At 47.4% G+C, this 19,508-nt stretch overlaps 1 protein-coding gene across 1 annotated transcript in view; it reads right to left on the bottom strand.

The window, feature by feature from the left end:
• LOC147733038 (interferon alpha-inducible protein 27-like protein 1) overlaps positions 1–19,508 on the bottom strand; it is a 110,221-nt gene that overhangs the window by 36,722 nt on the left and 53,991 nt on the right. Inside the window, exons 2-3 of the mRNA XM_086957599.1 lie at positions 1,881–1,946; positions 883–1,044 (exon numbers count right to left, since the gene is read on the bottom strand). Coding sequence (XP_086813725.1) covers positions 883–1,044; positions 1,881–1,946 — 228 coding nt within the window. The remainder of the gene's footprint in view (positions 1–882; positions 1,045–1,880; positions 1,947–19,508) is intronic.

Here is a 19,508-nt window from a genome sequence, read left to right as displayed (position 1 = left end):
CACTCTGTCACACAACTAGGGACTCAACAATTTCAAGTAATTCTCTGCACTTCTGCCAGATTCGTAACACATTTTCCAGAATGAATTATTTTTTTTGCCCTAATACCTAGCGACTGACTGTTGAAATATCCTACCTTGAGTACCATCAGACCACTAAAAGAGTGCCACACAGGATTTTGGGGTACCTGGGCCAAACATTTTGGGGGTCATTGTTTGGGGCAGTTTTGAATTTATGATTCAATTTCAGCTTTTTCATGCCCTCTTTGGCTGGGTCAATAACAGTGCACAGACAAAGTTGCCCAAATTTTAAATGAGTTTACATTTAACATCCAGGGATAGTGATGTGTGTTTTCAATATTGTAATACAGCAGCAGCTCACCAATATTACTGCAAATAATCTGTGACCCACTCCCATTTCTTATATGTGAAGTCCTATTTTGATCTAAAAGACATTTTTATGGATGTTGCATGTAACAAACACAACATTCCTCTGCAAAATGTCTAATAGACACTCACACATCACCTGCATTAAAGATAAATTACGATATTTTAAACAATCTGTTTACGAATTAGTCAAGTTCATCAGGGTAAGACTGCAGAACAAAGCTGGCTCTATCTGGCCTATATGCGTCAAAAGAGAGGGACTTAGAGCGCATAAAGATCCAGCATACACGCTCCAAATAACTAGGAACTGCATACCCTGTTGACTGATCTTTCTGTGGCCTCCTAAAGGTTGTGGCCCTGGACTAGAGTCCACTTTGCCCATGCCTTAAAACGTCTCTGCACAGTGGGACTTTTTTTTATAGATAGTGGTGTTTTCAATACTTAGGCCAGATTGAGATACCCACGGTTTCCAACCAGTTCACACCGTGCTTCTCTTACCCACGCTCTGCAGGATGGCGACCACTGATCCAGCCGGCACTCCACCACCATAGGCGATGGCTGTCGACTTCATCATTGCAGCTCCCACGGACCCAGCTGTTATACCAGCTGCTGTGAAACCAGCTGCAGTCAATGCAGCAGGGACAGCGACAGCACAAACCCCTGTGCAGAAGAAGAGACAGAGGCCAATGTTACACAAGCAACAACATAACTTCTCTTTACAAAGAACTATGCCAAAGTAGCCCATCAATCCAGCCTAAACATATAACCGCTTGCTAATCTAACTCACCTCGGAACTACAGCCCCTCTGCACGTTCATTCCACCAATGATGCCAACCTACTTGGAGATGCGAATGCACCTCTACAGACCCTGTGCTGGAAAGGTGGAAGTTGGATTGAATTTGTGTTTTAATAGAGAATGAGCAATTAAACATAACCTCTTTCTCTATTGCTGTAAGTGTTCATTAGCTTTGTTCTAAGGATAAAGCTTTGGCACAATATACAGAAGTTTCCCCGCCATGTGTTCGTTGTCTTGAAGTTCCACCATTTGGTTGTTTCTCCTGGTCATCTGTGATCCCCTGGTGCCGGACTCACTACTTGCAAAAAGAGAACATGGCGCTTTGTGGACTTCTGGGATCGCTGGTCCTCTGCTGCTCCTAGGTCTTGTGGTCTCATTTAAACCACTGCAGAAGGCTTTACCATCTCGTCTTTCAGTACCTGAGTCTTCCTTACAAATGAATCCCCTTCAGGGACTTAGTTACCCCGATTGGTCTCTCACTCTGGTTATCTGACTCCTTGGGCCTTTCACCTGTAGATTTGGCCAGGTTTCTGAGAGGAAAAGGAGCGCCCTTTGCCACTCAAAATGTGGGTGACCATATGAATATTAAAATGCTGCATAAACCACCAACCTGTTGCCCCTTGGTGCCTCCATTATGCAGTGTTGGCCTAGAACACAATGACAGGATGCTTGCAGAAAGAGATGAGGGGTAATACCTTACCTGCACCCGCAGTGACGTAGGCAACCGAAGACCAAGACCACCTGCTTTCTGCCTTCTCCTTGGAATCTAAAAATGAAACAGCAAAGACTGAATAATGACTGAAAACTGCACCTTTATCATCACAGTCCACTAAGGGCTTCATCACAAGTGGCCTGTTAAAATCCTGCTAAATTCTGAGGAAAGCTGCACACACCCACTAAGCTGAGAATAGTCAAGGTTTGCAGCTGGACGAGTGCACAATTTGTGGCAAATCGCATTTTGCCCACCTTGGTACGGAGAATAACATGGTAACAGTGAATGTTTTTCCTGGGGGGGGGGGGGGGGGGGGGGGGGGAGTTTGGGTACTTTTCAAGAAATGTGTTTAAGATGTAAAGTTAGAGACTCACGATGACACAGAACATACTAATATTATGTGAAAAACAACAACTGAATTGAAATTGTGGATCTGACGTCTGGTAGGCACACGCTTCCGACGAGATGACTGGGAAATGGGCCTATTTTCTAAGCTACACTATGAATAGGAAGATGAGAAAGATGTCACAATTTTGTTTGATTGTATTGCTCCACTGAAAACCTAATAGAATGTTTTTCCTCATACCAATACGGATAAAACAGCGTTTGTACAATTTGTGGTACAATTTGTGGTTTGCTACAGTTTTCACCTGCCACAAATCGCAGAAGCAACTACCTTCAACTTGCACTCCCTCACTGCAATCCTGTTTTGGAAGCAAATGGACATTTGCTCCTAAAAAACAATAATATGGGATACATCATGTTTATGGCCTCAAGGAATATGGACTTTAAGTCTTCCAGATTAACTTCGACATAAAGCTTTTGACGTTTTGTGTCAAAGTCAAATCGACTCCCGAATGATCTGGTCTTCAGTCTTGTCTCCTGAGGGGGGTATGGTCTCTGATCTGCTTAGGCTGAGTTTGTATCCAGACTGGGATTCATAATCTCCTCGTATTGACCAGACGCCCAGTTTTTTGCCGACTTCCGAGGTGCATTGGAACAAATGAAACGGACAAAGGTATAGCACTAGTCTACTATTTATAAGCAGAATCCTCCTTGGTAATTTGCCCCTCTATTTCTGGGTATGCTAATCTCACTGAGTGGTACGCACAGGGTTGGTCCCCATGTGGTCCGGAAGAAGAGGTTTAGGGGACACCTTGAAACATGTCGACCAAATACTAGGGAAAGTATACACAAAACAGTCACACTTTCGCCCTACTATTAACCCCTTTTTATCCATACCAACTAGGAGCAGGAATAAATTGATCGCTCACTAGCTAGGTATTTTTAGCATCACCATCATCACACCCCAAAAACTGCACTAAACACTTTTTTCACAAAAAGTGCTCCTACGTATTCTGCAAGTTGCAAGCATGCCCCAGACAGTAGCTGTCTGAGATGGCCCCAATGATGAAGCATGTCACCTAGGGGCAACCATTGGTGAGTGAGGGGGACTCAATAAGAGAATTTTCCCTTTAGTTTTGGGGCGTTGTTTCGCACATTTAGCGGAAGCCCTTCCCTTTGATTAGGTTCTCGGATCCGTCATTTACAGATTTGTTAATAACTATACACAGTCTGGACGATGAACCCAACGTCTACCTCCATCTCCCCCCATTTTTGTTTATAATATTTGCAGCACATAGCTGTGGGAGACCCCCGTTTTTTTTCCATGTTTTACATTTGTGTTACCAAACATCACACAACATTCCACTACCAACATGGCAGAAGGAATATGCTACTTACCAGTATGCATCTGTTTTTGGCATGTAGGGCTGCTGACAGTCATATCTGTGCATAGATCGCCGTCTAGTGTTGGGTCCGGATGACTGCACATTGTTGTCCTGGAAGAGTCTTCGAAGTATCACAAGATAGGTGGCTCCTCCCCTGGACTACAGCGCGCATGGGCATCCTCTCCATCCTCAGATTGTTTTTCGCCATTGTGGCAGAGATGGAGTGTAATACTGAAAGTGCTGACCATGCCTGAAAATGATTGAGTGCTACAGCTGCGACAGGCACCGGGGAGGAGGGTGGGCGATATGAATGTCAGCAGCCCTACATGCCAAGAACAGATGCATACTGGTAAGTAGCATATTCCGTTCGAGGCATGTGGGCTGCTGAATTCATATCTGTGCATAGAATAAATAGCAGTTACCTCCTTAGCGGCGGTTGCCCGTGCCAGCTGCAGCAGTCTGAAAGAGTTCTGAGAACAGCCTGTCCTACAGCAGCTTGCTGTTTGGAGTGTACATCTACGCAGTAGTGTTTGGTAAATGTATGTATGGTGGTCCATGTGGCTGCTCTACATATATCCTCTAGAGGAATGTTACCTAGGAAAGCCATGGATGCCCCTAGCTTGCGTGTGGAATGCACTCTTGGGGGAACTGTTAAAGTGCGTTTAGCCTTTTGATAACAGATTTGTATGCATTTAACAATCCATCTGGCTATACCGGATTTGGAAATAGGGTTGCCTTTGTGGTGGAGAGAAGGCAACAAACAGTTGTTTAGTCTTTCTAAAGTCTTTTGTCCTGTCGATGTAATACAGGAGAGCTCTTTTAACATCTAAGGTGTGCAGTGCTCTGTCTGCCACTGAATCTGGGTTTGGAAAGAAAACTGGCAGTTCTATGTTTTGATTAATGTGGAACTGCGAGATTACCTTTGGCATGAACTTGGGGTTGGTGCGCAGCACTACCCTATTAGCATGAATTTGTAGGTAGGGCTCTTGAATTGTCAGGGCTTGAAGCTCACTGACTCTTCGTAGCGATGTGATGGCTATCAGAAAAGCCACTTTCCATGTAAGAAACTGTATCTCACAAGAATGAAGACGCTCAAAGGGGGGCCCCATGAGCCTGGTGAGAACGATGTTTAGATTCCAGACAGGCGAAGGAGGGTGTCTGGGAGGGATTACTCTCTTAAGGCCTTCCAAGAAGGCTTTTATGGCAGGCACTCTGAAGAGGGAAAGGTGCTGCCTGTTTTGAAGATAAGCGGCCATGGCAGCCAAATATATCCTAATGGAACTATACGCTAGATTGCATTGATATAGATGCAGCAAGTAAAATATGATGTTTTGTGTGGACGCATCTAGCGGATTAATGTCATTGCTGGAACAGTATATGACAAAACGTTTCCATTTGGCTGCATAGCACGCCCTAGTTGTAGGTAGCCTTGCCTCTTTGATGATGTTCATACACTCAAGGGGCAAGTTGAGGTAGCCAAACTATGACCTCAGGAGCCAAATCGCTCGGTTCAACTGTTGCGGATCTGGGTGCTGAATGTCTCCATGGCTCTGAGTGAGGAGGCTGGGAGTGAGGCGCAGCCGTTGGTGAGGCACCACTGAAAATTCCAGGAACGTGGTGTACCAAGCTTGCCGTGCCCACGTTGGAGCAACCAGGATGAGCGTCATGGAGTGCTGCCGCAGTTTGCCCGCCACCAGCGGTATGAGTGGGGCTGGGGGAAAAGCGTACGCAAATCTGCCTGACCAGTTCATCCATATCGTATTGCCCTGAGACTGCGGGTGTGGAAACCTGGCGGCGAAGCTTTGGCATTTTGCGTTCTCTTTTGTGGCGAAGAGGTCGATCTCTGGATGACCCCACTGCTGGAAGTATGGCTGGAGTACCGAGGGGTGAATCTCCCACTCGTGCATCTGATGACACTGCCTGCTGAGCAGGTCCGCCATCTGGTTGTCTATGCCCGGGAGATGTTCCGCCATGAGGAAGATGTTCCTCTGAATGGCCCACTTCCACATGCTCTGGGCTAGGTGAGATAGCTGCGGGGAGTGTGTGCCTCCCTGTTTCTGGATGTAATACATGGCAGTCATGTTGTCCGTCCGGATCAACACGACCTTGTTGCACAGGTGCAACTTGAACGCTTTTAGTGCCATGAAGATTGCCATCAGCTCTAACAGATTGATATGCATCTTCCGCTGTTGTGTTGTCCATAGTCCCTGCACCGTGTAATGGAGGACATGCGCTCCCCAACCCTGGAGAGATGCGTCCTTCGTTAGCACTATCTGCGGGACAGGCTCTTGGAACGGTCGTCCCCTGCAAAGGTTTTGTGGGTTCCACCAATGCAGAGAGTTGTATGCACGACCGGTCACCAACACTACGTCTTTTAGATGTCTATGAGCCTGGCTCCACTGTCGTGCTAAGCATTCTTGAAGGGGACGCATGTGCAGCCTCGCGTGCGGGACTAGAATATGCAGGATGCCATCATACCGATGAGCTGCATGAACATCTGCGCTGGGAGCGATTGTTGAGGCCTGAACCTCCGAATGAGCAGCTGCATGCTGTTGACTCTGGCAGAATTCGGCTGCCCTGTTGCCGTCAGAGTGTACAATGTTGCCCCTAGGTACTGTTGCACATGGGCGGGCTGCAGGTGCGACTTTGCGTAGTTGAGTGAGAACCCTAGACTGTGAAGGAGGTGAATTGTGCGTGACATGTGGCTGGCACACTGCTGGGCTGACTTCGCTTGAACAAGCCAGTCGTCCAGGTAGGGATAGACATGAATGTGTTGTCTTCGAAGGTGCGCAGCCACAGTCGCTAAGCACTTGGTGAACACTCTGGGGGCAGTGGTGACCCCGAAAGGCAGGACCTTGAATTGGTAATGCTGATTGTTGATGGTGAACCTGAGATATTTCTTGTGACTTGGGTGAATGGGAATGTGGAAATACGCATCCTTGAGGTCCAGGGTCGCTAGGAAGTCGCCCTGACTGAGCAACGGCAGGACCTGCTGTAAGGTTAACATATGAAAGTGTTCTGAAAGTATGTATTGGTTGAGGGGTCTGAGGTCTAGAATGGGCCGCAGGGAACCGTCCTTTTTTGGGATTAAGAAGTACAGAGAGTACACTCCTGTACCTCGTTCTTCTGCAGGCACGAGCTCTATTGCCCCTTTTTGCAGCATGGAGAGTACTTCTTGCTGCAATAAGTGCATGTGCTCTGCGGACATAGGACGGTGCCTTGGGGGTAGGCTGGGGGGGTGGAGGTTAGTTCTAGACAATAGCCGAATTGGATAAGTTGTCTCACCCACCTGTCCGTGGTAATGCCTTCCCAGACTGGCAGGAACTGCTGGAGTCTTCCCCCGACAGGTGTTAGACGGTCGGGGGGCAGTGACAAGGCGTCACTGTTTGTTGGGAGCGGAGGATCTGGCATTGTTATTGCCACGTCCTCTGCCCTTGGCGCTGTTCCCACGGTATCTACCCCTGGTATTCTTTGTATAGGTGGATTGCGTGCTCCCTTTGGTGTACTAGGCTTGCTGTAAAGCCTGTCCTCTAGAGGCTCCCCTATTACCGGAGCGACGAAAGGAACTGCCCCGAAACTGCTGTGATTGCAGAGCCCCCATGGATTTCGCTGTCTGTGTCCTTTTTTATTTTTTCGAGGGTTGTGTCTACCTCGGGACCAAAAAAGGAAGTCTGGATTAACCGGCTGGTTGAGCAAAGTTGTTTGAATCTCGGGTTTGAACCCAGAGATGCGGAGCCATGCGTGACGTCTTAACATTACACTAGTGTTAATGGCCCTAGCTGCCGCATCCAGTGCGCATTTGATGAATGCATTAGAAATCAACTTCCCCTCCTGTATGATCATTTCTGCTCCCTCTTTGTAAACATCAGGCAGGTGTTGCAACAACTGTTCTAGTGTGTCGTAGTGAGCCCTATCGTATCTAGCCAATAGGGCCTGTGTATTTGAAATCCTCCAAATATTAGCAGCCTGTGCTGCCACTCTTTCCTGACGCCTCCAAGATCTTTGATTCTTTGTCCGGAGGATGAACGTCACTACTAGTTTGCAAGTTTGCCCTCTTGCGGGCATTGGCCACTATGAGGGAGTTCAATGGGAGTTGGCCTTTGATGTAGGTGGGGTCCACTGGAGCAGGCCTATATTTTTTTTTCAATCCTTGGGTTGATAACCCTTGCTTTCGTGGGTTCTTTGAAAATGCCCGCAGCATGCTTGAGGACCCCTTTAAACATAGGCAAAGTCTTAGTGGATCTTTCAGAGGTGGAGAAAGTGTCAAATAAGAAATCTTCCTCCACAGGTTCTGCGTGCATTTCCACGTCATGGTTGAGGGCTGCCCTCTCTATCAAAGCGTTAAACGCCGCCGTGTCTTCAGTTGGCGAGGTTTTGTGGATCATCAGGATCTACAGTTGGATCTACAGCATCAGACCACTGTTGAGGTTCCTCCTGATCAGTGTCAGCGTGATAAGTGAAGGCCGCCTGACCATAATCATCACCCATGTCCTCCTCGCTTTGTGCTGGAGAATATTAGTTGTGGATAGGTCTCAACGTGTTCAAAGAGAACTGGTGAGGTGGCCGAGTCTTTCTTCAGTTTAAGAGGAATTTTATAACCCTGCAAGGGATGTTCAGGTGCGATCTTCCGTTTATGGATGGTAAGCCTGCCCGATTCCGAGTCGATGAAGAGTTTCGACTGGTTGTCGTACGAGGGTTCGTGGAACACAACCCCTTCAGGGGTGGGCTTCGAAGGCACAGACAATGTTTTGGAAGGGTCGGTGCCTTTGTGGTGTTCGAGATGCTTGGCTCGAGCCGTTGGCGGAAGACCGAATTTAATCGGAGGGTGGCCGACCTTTTTGGAGCTCGCCGTAGTGGTCGATCCAAGCTGCTTCGGCGACTCAGTAGGACGCTTGCTTGATTGCGTCGACTCGAGCTCCCGTTGCGTAGCATGCACAGCCTTAGGCATCGACGTCACTTGCTGTTTCGGGTCGGCTTTGGTTTTCGACTCGAGTTGTTTGCTCAGTAGCGGCTTGAGCGCTGAAATCTTCGGCTCGACGGCCTTCTTGGTCTGGAGGCCTTTGGCCTGGTCGCCATGTTTGTGCGTCGACGTCGAGGTGACGTGTTTGACAGTCTAGCTCTGCTGTGACGCTCCAGTCTTCGAGGAGACGGCCCCTTTCGACGCCGAAGGGTCGTCGATAGTCTTTGATTTGACTTGCGTCAACGTCGAACCGATGACCATCTTAAGTAGTTTTGGTTTCGATTTTGGCTCTGTTGGTTTTGGTTTCGATTTTGAAGAATCGACCGATGGCTCCTTCGAAGTATTCTTAGCCTGGCTTGGACGTGGGGCTATAGAATGTAAAGGAAGATCTTGGCTAAGGCCTTTCGGCGATGCCTCGACCTGAGCCATAGGGAGCGTATTGTCAGTTGTAGGCCCCGCTACTGCGGTTGGGCCTGGCTCATCACTGGAGTCGTCATCGACGGCTCCGATGGCCCCTTAGTCGTCCCCTACCTCGACGACGTCTTCTTCGTGGACGTACTACTCATCTTGCTCGTCCACCTCGAAGTTGGAGTCATGCTCCGACGCTGGTTCCGACTGCTCGTCAGGAGCTTCATCTTCTTCATCGGCACCTTCTTCGTCACCGGCCTCGAAGATGTTGACCGGTTCGGGCGCCGACTTTTACGCTGACTGTCTTGCTTCGCGTCCAACTCGAAGCATCTTCTTGGAGCGGAACTTCGAGCAGGCCTCGTCGTGATCGGGGGACAAACGTTTATTGCACACTGGGTGCACATCAATGTGGGGGTATTTCGAATTACAGACGTGGGAATCGTTTGAACGGGCTCCGATCCATCGTCGTCGTAGTCTGGGCCTTTGGTGTCGAAAGCGAGAAACAGCCTCCGACGTCCGGTTCGAAGAACTGAAAAAGAAACAGGCACCAAACGAGACAATACCGGCGCTTTGAAGGCCTTTTGGCCTTAGGAAAGAGTCAATACAAAGTTTCCGAACAAGAGTCGAGAAAGTACATCCGAACCCAATGGCGGAAAAAAACAATCTGAGGATGGAGAGGATGCCCATGCGCACTGTAGTCCAGGGGAGGAGCCAACTATCTCGTGATACTTCGAAGACTCTTCCAGGACAACAATGCGCAATCATCTGGACCCAACACTAGGCGGCGATCTATGCACAGATAGGAATTCAGCAGCCCACATGCCTCGAACATACCTGGCCTTACGTTCCCTGAGGAGGAAGTGGAGAAAGTCCTTTCCTCCATGATCCCTCTAGGAGAAACACACAATAGGCAGCTCAATGCTGGGATGAATGGAATTGAAAAGAAAATCAGATAAAAACAATGATCCATGGAGTCATGATGACTGGATATTTAAGGGTCAAGCGCCAAGAGGACTAATAGTACACAACAAACCTTTTATCTTTCAGCAAGATAATGCCTTTTAAAAAAGATTTGTCACTAATCTCTTGGCATTGTACAAGAAATTGGTTAGTGCTCATAATAAAAACAGCAGTACACCCGTCACAAGAGATGAAAGAAAATACACACTTTGGAGGTCAAACTCAAAATCTTCCAAACAACAGAGCTGAAAAAAAGATTGGAGGAACTGAACAAAACAACGACAGATTTTGAAATAACAGACACTAAATATCAGAAATGTAAAAAAGATGCTAAGAATTTTAGCCACAACAAGGTATACCCTTATATCAGGGAAGACTATCACCTGACTGGCAAAAACCCAGGGTACAACACAGATACCAATGTGCGGATAAGGGCCTGACCACCCTCCTGATCCTGCTAGACCTCACGGCTGCCTTCGACACCCTTTCTCCCTCGGTTTTAACATCTCGCCTGAGGGAGATTGGGGTTGAGGGGCCTGCCCTGCGTTTGCTGACATCCTTCCTCGACCAGAGAGAGCAGAGGGTGAAGTTGGGGGATTTCCTATCTCCATCCCGGTCTGTGCATTGTGGGGTCCCGCAGGGGTCGGCATTAAGTACGACCCTTTTCAACATCTATGTGACCCCACTTGCCGGACTGATTAGATCTTTCGGGATGGAGGTAGTTTCCTATGCCGACGACACCCAGATCCTCGTCTCTCTCTCCCTGCCTCCAATTTTAGATCTTGTATGGAGGCAGTCGCTCAATGGATGATTTACAATTCATTGAGATTAAATGGGGAGAAGACGGAGGTCATGGTGTTCGGAGGAAGGAAGAGATATGGTCGCCGAATTGGTGGCCGGACTCACTGGGAGCGTGTCCTGTCCCTGTCACATTGGCCAAAAATCTAGGAGTTCTTATCGATCCTACCCTCAGCATGCGTCAACAGAACAATAGAACAGTTTCAACCTGCTGGGGTATAATCTATGTACTGAGGAAAATCAGACACTATCTCTCTCAGCAGGCGAGAAAACAAGTTGTGGTCGCTCTTATTGGCTCCCGTCTGGACTATTGCAATGCGCTGTATGCTGGATTAAATAAGGGTCTGCCGCAGCACTTGCAGGTGGTCCAGAACGCGGTGGCCAAATTTGTATTAGATCTGCCCAGACGTGCCTCGGCCACCTCCGCCAGAAAAACGCTACACTGGCTCCCCATTGTTATGTTATGTTATGTTATGTTATGCGTTTTTTATTTGGCGCACAGATGCTCCAGCTAAGGAGCGTCCTGGCGCCAGACAAGGCAGCTGCACAACACAACTAAATAATAAACAACATAAGTATACAACTAAGGGAATAAAAACGTTTTCACCGCGCGATGAAAGGAAAGCAAATCGCTCATAGCGCGAATTGCCGGGGGTAAGGAGTTCCACAGAGCAGCTGCACGCACTCGAAATGAGCGTCCACCGGCCCTACTTCGCTTGAAGCGCGGCACAACAGCCAGTTCGAGGTCTGCCGATCTTAAGGGTCGCGCTGGGATGTAATTGGCCAGGAGGGCCGTAAGGATCGTTGCCGGGGACCCCTTCAAGATTTTATAGGCGACGCGGAGGACCTTAAACTGGATCCGCTGGGCCACCGGAAGCCAATGAAGTGACCGTAGGGTGCTGGAGGTAGGACAGAATCTTGGGAGGCCTACCACTGCTCTCGCTGCGGCGTTCTGAATCCTCTGTAAGCGCCCGATCTCTGCCACATTCAAACCGGCCAGCAGGGAACTCGCATAATCCAGCCTGGAGATGACAGTGGCTTGGATCATGAGTTGCCTGGTAGGGGCATCGAAGAACTTTAGCACAGGACGGAGCCCACGCAAGATGCCGAAGCAGCAGGCAGCCGTGCGTTTGGTGTGGCATACAAACGTAAGGGAAGGGTCCAGCCAGACCCCGAGGTTCTTAAGCTCGGCGACTGGGATGGGAGCAGGACCCAACTCCCCCGGCCACCATCTCTCTCCCCACAGTTCCGGCTGTCTGCCAAAGACCATGACCTCGGTCTTACTAGCGTTTAGCTGAAGACAATTGGACGTCATCCAGCTGGCGACCGCCCGCAGTCCTTGTTGAAACCTGGAGGCGTCGACTTCGGCATCCCCGCTGATCGTGACCGCCAGCTGGGTGTCATCGGCATATGACACCATGGTCATACCCCATTGTTTGACAACCTCAGCTAGCGGCCTTACGTAAAGATTAAACAACGTAGGGCTCAGCGAGGAGCCTTGGGGGACGCCCAGGTTTAACGGATGGAATTCGGACTGATAAGGCGGGACGGTCACGCTAAAGGCCCGGTTGGTTAAGAACGACCGGAACCACTCGAGGGCGGTGCCGGTGACACCAGCCTCCTCTAGGCGCAGCAGAAGGATAGGGTGCGAGACGGTGTCAAAGGCAGCGCTTAGATCTAATAGCACAAGCGCTGCCGTTTGTCCCGCGTCAAGCACGGAGCGAAGGTGCTCCACCATGTAAAGCAGAGCCGTCTCCGTGCTATGACCTGCCCTAAACCCATTCTGCGTGGCGTCGAGGATATCTGCTCGGCAGAGATGTTCCGAGAGGACAGCATTTACGTGCGCCTCCATCACCTTAGCCGGCCATGGCAGGAGTGAAATAGGCCGATAGCTCTCCGGCTTGCTCCCGTCCAGGCTCGGTTTCTTAAGAATAGGGCGAACCATGGCTCGCTTCCACTTCAATGGAACTTTGCCAGATGTTAGTGACAAATTGATCAAGGAACAAAGCGGTGAGATGTCATGTACCGCTAGGTCCTTGAACACTTCAGGGCAAAGTGGATCCTCTGGGGACCCAGACTTCACTCTGCGGGCCAATGTGTCTAGGCTATCAGCAGTTAACAAAGGTAGAGAATGTAGTCCCTCAGATGGTAGCGGCTTGAAAGGTGAATTCGCCGAGGGAACGACCAAAGGAAAGGCTCGATAGATGGCATTCACCTTTTCCAAGAAAAACTCTGCCAGTTTTTCACAATGCTCAACAGAGCTCTGATGTGATGTTGTGACTTTTTTGGCAGTGAGGTCTTTCAGTACCTTGAAGATAGCCTTAGACGGGTTCGAGCTATTCCTAAATTGTGCCGCATAAAAAGCGGCACGAGTTCTACATACCGCCCGATGGTACACTTTCACAGTTGACAGATATAGAGCTTTCTTTGAGCTGGAGTAGGCTTTACGCCACGCCCGCTCTGCGCTCCTGCAAGAGACCTTCAGAGCCCGCAGTGAGTCGTCGTACCAGGGGCTGGCCTTGCCAGCTCCAGTTTTGCAGGTTACCAAGGGGATAAGGGTGTCCAGGGCCCTAGAGACCCAGTCGCTAAACCTGTCATATGCCTGATCAGGCGGACCCAAGACGTCAAACGGGTCAGCCGATAGGAGATGGAGAAACTCATCCAGCTTAAGTTTGTTCCAGCGTCGTCTTGGAACCGAGCACACCACTGGCTTAGGTAGAATAGCCACAATAGGGCAGTGGATCTGTATCAAATAATGATCAGTCCATGCCAGGGGTGTGTAGCTGGAAGATCGGATTCTTTTTAAGACCCTGTGTATGACCTACAGGGCTCTGGCTAGAGGCAGCCCTACTGGGATTGGATCCATCCTGTCCCGCTATAGCCCCTCTAGGAACTTGCGCTCTACTAACAAATTTCTGTTATCAGTTCCACGCACCCGTAGAGCTAAATGGGGCGGCAAAGCCTTTTCCACTTTGGCATCTAAGTGGTGGAATACTCTCCCGGTGGAACTTAAGACCCTCCCCACCATGCAGTCATTTAGAAAGGCTCTGAAAACCCGGCTTTTCGCGAAGGCATATTTGTAGTTGTGTTCTGCCTTTATGTTTTGATCTGTTTTGCTAGGCGCCTTGATGCCTTTGGGTTTTAGTTGTGCACTATAAATTTTATTTCATTCATTCATTCATTCATTCATCTGACACAGGTTTGACAGTTTTGGCCGCAGGAATGACACCAGGCTGGCGTAATCGCAGTGGAAGAATGAGGAATGAGGAATAGAGGAGGTCAGGGCTTTGGATGGCCACCTTATCAAACAAACAAACCAACTATGGAAATTCAAAGAGGTGACACTGGCTTATATCCAAAATCTACATTTACACCGCCATCAGTCACACTACCGGTAGAACTATTAGCCTTTGAAAAGGCGGTTCTAAAAGAAGTAGGAGATAGATCAAAGAACCATAAAAACATTTCATAATACCTCCAAGAAGCCATCAAGGAATTGGCCAACAGGGACATCATAATAAAACCTGCGGATAATGGCAGTGTCATTGTCCTACAAAGCAGAGACATACCGAAGTAAATGCCAGAGGCTAATGTCAGACAAAATAAATTATGAACGCATCAAAAAAGACCCTACAGAGCGATTACGAATTGGGATTACCAGCATGATTGAAGAAGCATTAACACATGATTGGTTACTAAGAAAGAAGGAGAATTCATGACCAATACCCAACCAGTTGTGCCCTATTTCTATACTATCCCAAAAATTCATAAGTCACTGGAAAAAAAACCAGGACGTCCCATTGTTTCTGGTATCGGATCAATCCTTGTACCACTTTCAAAATTTGCAGATTCCTTTCTACGCCCCCTGATACAAAAAAACAATACATAAAAGATACAAAAGCAGGACTTTGCCTACTCTCAACTTTGACCCTGCACACAACGTCCTCATTGGCTTGGATGTCGAGAGCCTATACACGAGCTTACCACACAAAGAAACCCTGGATATCCTAGAGGAAACCCTATATGGAGTAGAATGGCCCTATCACACACCACAATATATAGTCCTCGATTGCTGCAAATGGGCTTTGACTGAGAATGTTTTCAGTTTTGAGGACATTCTGTTCCAACAACGACATGGGACCAGCATGGGGAGTACCTTTTCTCCAAGTTTGGTGGAATTGTACGTTTACCACTTAGAAGAACACAAGATTTTGTCAGACAACAACCCACACCGAGAAAAAAATACTGGAATGGAAGAGGTACATTGACGATGTCCTTATGGTATGGAAAGGCGACGAATCCGAAGCAAACAAGTTCCTCCAATGGCTCAAACTACAGGACCCATTCCTAAAATTCACACACACCATGAGCAGATCAGAATTGGTGTTCCTAGATCCCAACATCTATGCGGCAGAAGGGACTCTTATTACTACCACACACTTTAAACCCACTGCCAAGAACTGCCTACTACTTTATGACAGTTTTCACCCTTGCCACCCGAAAGAAAACCTCCCTTTTGGCCACTTTCTCCGGCTCAGGAGGAATTGCTCAGAAATAAAGGATTATGAAATACAGGCAAAAGACCTATCCGAAAAACTCTGGGAAAGAAAATACCCAGTTAAAACCATCAATAAAGCAAAGATAAGAGCAGCCAATAATCACAGGGACGCTCTTCTGGAAACGCATGAAAAAGAGGACAGAGAAAAAGACTAGACCCATCTGTATAACATTTAATATTGCATCAGATAAAGTCTAGGATAGTAAGAAAGCACTGGAGGAACCTCAACAGTGGCAAACTAAATATCCCACTACCCATGTTCTCACATAGAAAAGGCAAGAATCTCAGCGGAAATCCTAGTACACACTCGCACAAAATCCCAACTCAAGAACCACCAACAGGTTATCAGTATGTTACACACAGGCCATCACCCATGTGGCAACAGCAGTGTGTGCCACGAAGAAGGTGACTTTCAACACAGGAACACCATGGGAATTAAGAAAGTTCACCACATGCAACAGCTCAGGGGTGATGTACATGATCACATGTAGCTGTAACCTACACTATGTAGGCATGACTACTAGAAAGATCAGCACAAGACTATAGCAACATCAGGTGCCACAGGGCAAGCACACAGATGACAGCGCACTTTAATGAAAAGAAATACACCCCAAATGACATGTGATGGGTAGTGTTAAAACATGACACTGACAATTTAGAACAGAATCTCCTGGAAATAGAACAAAGATGGGTGTTCAAATTGCACACAGATACAATAGGCCTGAATGATAATATCCCATGGGGACAGTTCAGAAGATGAACAACACCTTGGATACATTGGAGATACAGATAGAATAATCCCAAAACCACACTGGGATGGTTTTATTTACTTCTCAGATGAGAGGACCGGATGGTACTCAAATCACCTCCAAGTAAAGGTCCCACGAATAGACTCCCACGTGAGACCACAAATTGCTTTTGTAATTCCACTGCCATGATGCAGGGAACTTGCAAATACTGAACGACCGCATCCACAACCACACGAAGCAACAGCCTAAATCCTACTGCCTCGCTAGCTAACAAAGACTTTAGAGTAGTTTCTCCTATCAGGTTGACATTACACTAACCACATCTCAAATGATAATATTTTAACTAAATATTGGAGGTGGACCAATTCAGGCCTTTACTTCCAATATGGCGCACAAACCTTGCCAATAATGAAATGGCTATTAACTTTGGTTTGTTGTCTTTTTTCATGTTATATTTTTGTCAGTCTTTTTTCAGTTGCGGTAATCACCTTGAAAAATGCTGACAAAAAAATGTATTATTTACTCATTCCCAAGTTTTACAATGCCACTAATGTAATTAAAAAAAATTCCAACCCTGAAAATGATCCTCCCAAAATGGTGCAGACAAATTTCTGAAACTATGCAGCCTTTTTCTTACACCCGCGGTCTAGTCTTTACTCGCATATGAGCATGACTGGGCTTTTTCCTACCAGTATTTAAACAACGGGTTGAAGACACGCTAATATGCGGTCCGCCCAGGTACGAGTAGGTGTCATTGTCGGAGGAGTGCTGAGCCAACTAAGATCTTTTCTTCCCTAACAAGAACCCAGGATCCCTGATAAACACTCCTTTTTTCCTCCAGGCCACACACTGGGTAATAACTAACCAGTATTTCGCATTTATCCATGGCCTGCTCTTGACTCATACTTTATATACATTCTTCCAGGGTTACACAGGCCCCTCCACCCCAGGCAGTCCATGACGCACAGCATTGCCAAAACAGGAGTATGTTATTGCAAATTGTGAACTGTATGTTTATATGTTTGTTTTGTCTTGTAATGTTTGCTCACAAGTGTTTTTCTTTTTACCAATGTTTTTAACGATTAACCATGCTTTCTCACAATAGAGTAGTCCGATGTGTTCCAAGGTGTCACATTGGATACAAGCACTGATTAAATATTTAGGGCACCAACACAAAGTTTAGAGTAATGCATGGATTTAAGCACTGCATATGGTTTGGACCTGCCCACGTGGGAGGTGGGCAGGCAATATGTACTAATCTCTTTTTTCACTTTTATCTCCTTTAACAGATACTACGAGTCTGATTTCAAAACGTATGTATTAAATGTGGAGCTCACACATTAGGTGTGCATCTGTTCTTTATTATATTATTTCTTTAGTATAGGATAGTTTCTCAGGGAGAGGTACTCCTGGGGCTGGTCCTGAACAAGAGGTTTAGGGGACACCTCGAAACATGTCGACCAAATACTACAGAAAGTATACACATAAAAAAGTTACACTTCCTCCCTACTATTAACCCCTTTTTATCCATACCAACTAGGAGCAGGAATAAAATCGCTCACTAGCTAGGTATTTTTATCACCACCATCACCACTCCCCCAAACACTGCACTACACATTTGTTTTACAATAAGTGCTCCTACGTAGTTACACAAGTTGCAGCACACCCCAGACAGTAGCTGTCTGGGATGGCTCCAAAGATAAAGCATGTCACCTAGGGGCAACCCTTGGTGAGTGAAGGAACTCAAGAGGAGAATTTACTCTTCATAGTTTTGGGGCGTTGTTTCGCACATTTAGCGGAAGCCCTTCCCTTTGGTTAGGTTCTCTGATCTGCCAGTTACAGATTCGTTAATAACTATACACAGTCTGGAGGAAGAACCTAACGTCTACCTCTATCTCCCCCCATTTTTGTTTATAATATGCTAATCTCGCACCATGCTGCTTCTACACCATTGTTCACTAGAATGCCCCTCTGCTCCTCCCACTTCCTGTCCAGTCTCCTCAGACCAGAAGTAGTGTCTGTTGTCTCATCTCAGCTAGGAGTCTAGGCTGACCATGGCACAGGGCCCAGTACCTCAAAACTACATGGCACGGCACATTTCTGTCCGCCGTTCAGCGTGGTCCGCTTAGGCGGAGCACATTAAAATGTACATGTACATTCCAGGGCTAGCCCGCAGGTCAAACTTGCAGATTTATTTATGTTTTGATTTTATATAGGGGCATATTCTCAAACCCCCCTTGCCACCACACGTCACTTTTAATGACGTTGTTGGGGAGATAGGGGCTTAGCCCTATTCACAAGGTAGCGTTAAGTCACGTTAAGTGGCTTAACGCAGCCTTGTGAATACGGCCCCCTTCATGCTGTTTTTTGCGTGAAAGGGGCGTGCAGTGGGCGTTCCACCGCAACACTAATTGAGTTTGACGCTACCTCCTATTCACAAGGGCAGCGTAAATAGGAGGTAGCGCCAAACTTAAGACCAGGAAAAATCTTGTCTTAAGGTGGCGAAACAAGGAGAAAGGCTTTAAGTCTCCTCGTTTTTGCCTTTTCCATGTGTGCTGCCTTCTGCAGCACACATGGAAAAAGCAAAATGCCATGGTTTGTTTATGTTCAGGAAGATGTCCCTTCCTGCACATAAACAAACACCTTACTGTACATAAACAAACCTCTCTTTTAATGCGGTTTTGTAACTTACATGTGTGCTGCATGAAGCAGCACACATGTACGTTACAAACGGGAATTTAAGGTGTGTTTAGGTGCAGGAAGAGACACCTTCCTGTACATAAACAAACCTCCATGCTTGCAGACACCCTTGCACTCTGGTGCAAGGATACCTGTGTTGGCGCCAAGTTTAAACGCTAGGCTGCACCATATCCTTGAGATTAGGGTGCAGCTCCATGTTTCCGAAGAGGTGGAGAGAGGCGTTAAGCCAAAATGGCCAACGTCTGTTAGACCTAACATCATTGGCCTGAGTCTCTCCTCCATTTTTTTCTGTTTGCCTCCTCTGTTTACGATGTTTTTGCTGGTATATTGCTTTGGTCACTGTGCCACTGCTGATCAGTGCCACAGTGCAAGTGCTCCCTATGTAAAATTACTGTACTGATTGAATTTCATGTTTGGCTTATTTGGTTTACTGTCAGTCCCTAGTCTAGTGCACCAGGAGTGCCAGGGCTTGTAAATACAAATGCTGCTTGTGGGCTTGCAGCACATGTTGTGCCACCCACAAGAGCAGCCTAGTAAAAGTATGTCTAAAGGTCTGCCATTGCTAGACCTACGTGCAGTCTGGTACTGTCACGCTGACTGCGCAAGTACACCTACTTGCCAGTCCCCAAACCTTCCCTTAACTTCATGTAAGTCACCCCTATGGTAGGCCCGCGGGCAGGGTGCATTGTAAGTATAAGGTAGGACAAGCCTGACCAAGTGGGCATGTCCGAATAGTGAATTACAGCCATATTC

Source organism: Lissotriton vulgaris, chromosome 2_1 (assembly GCF_964263255.1).
Source record: "Lissotriton vulgaris chromosome 2_1, aLisVul1.2, whole genome shotgun sequence".
Taxonomy (NCBI): Eukaryota; Metazoa; Chordata; class Amphibia; order Caudata; family Salamandridae; genus Lissotriton; species Lissotriton vulgaris.
This window is presented reverse-complemented; position numbering and strand designations above follow the sequence as displayed.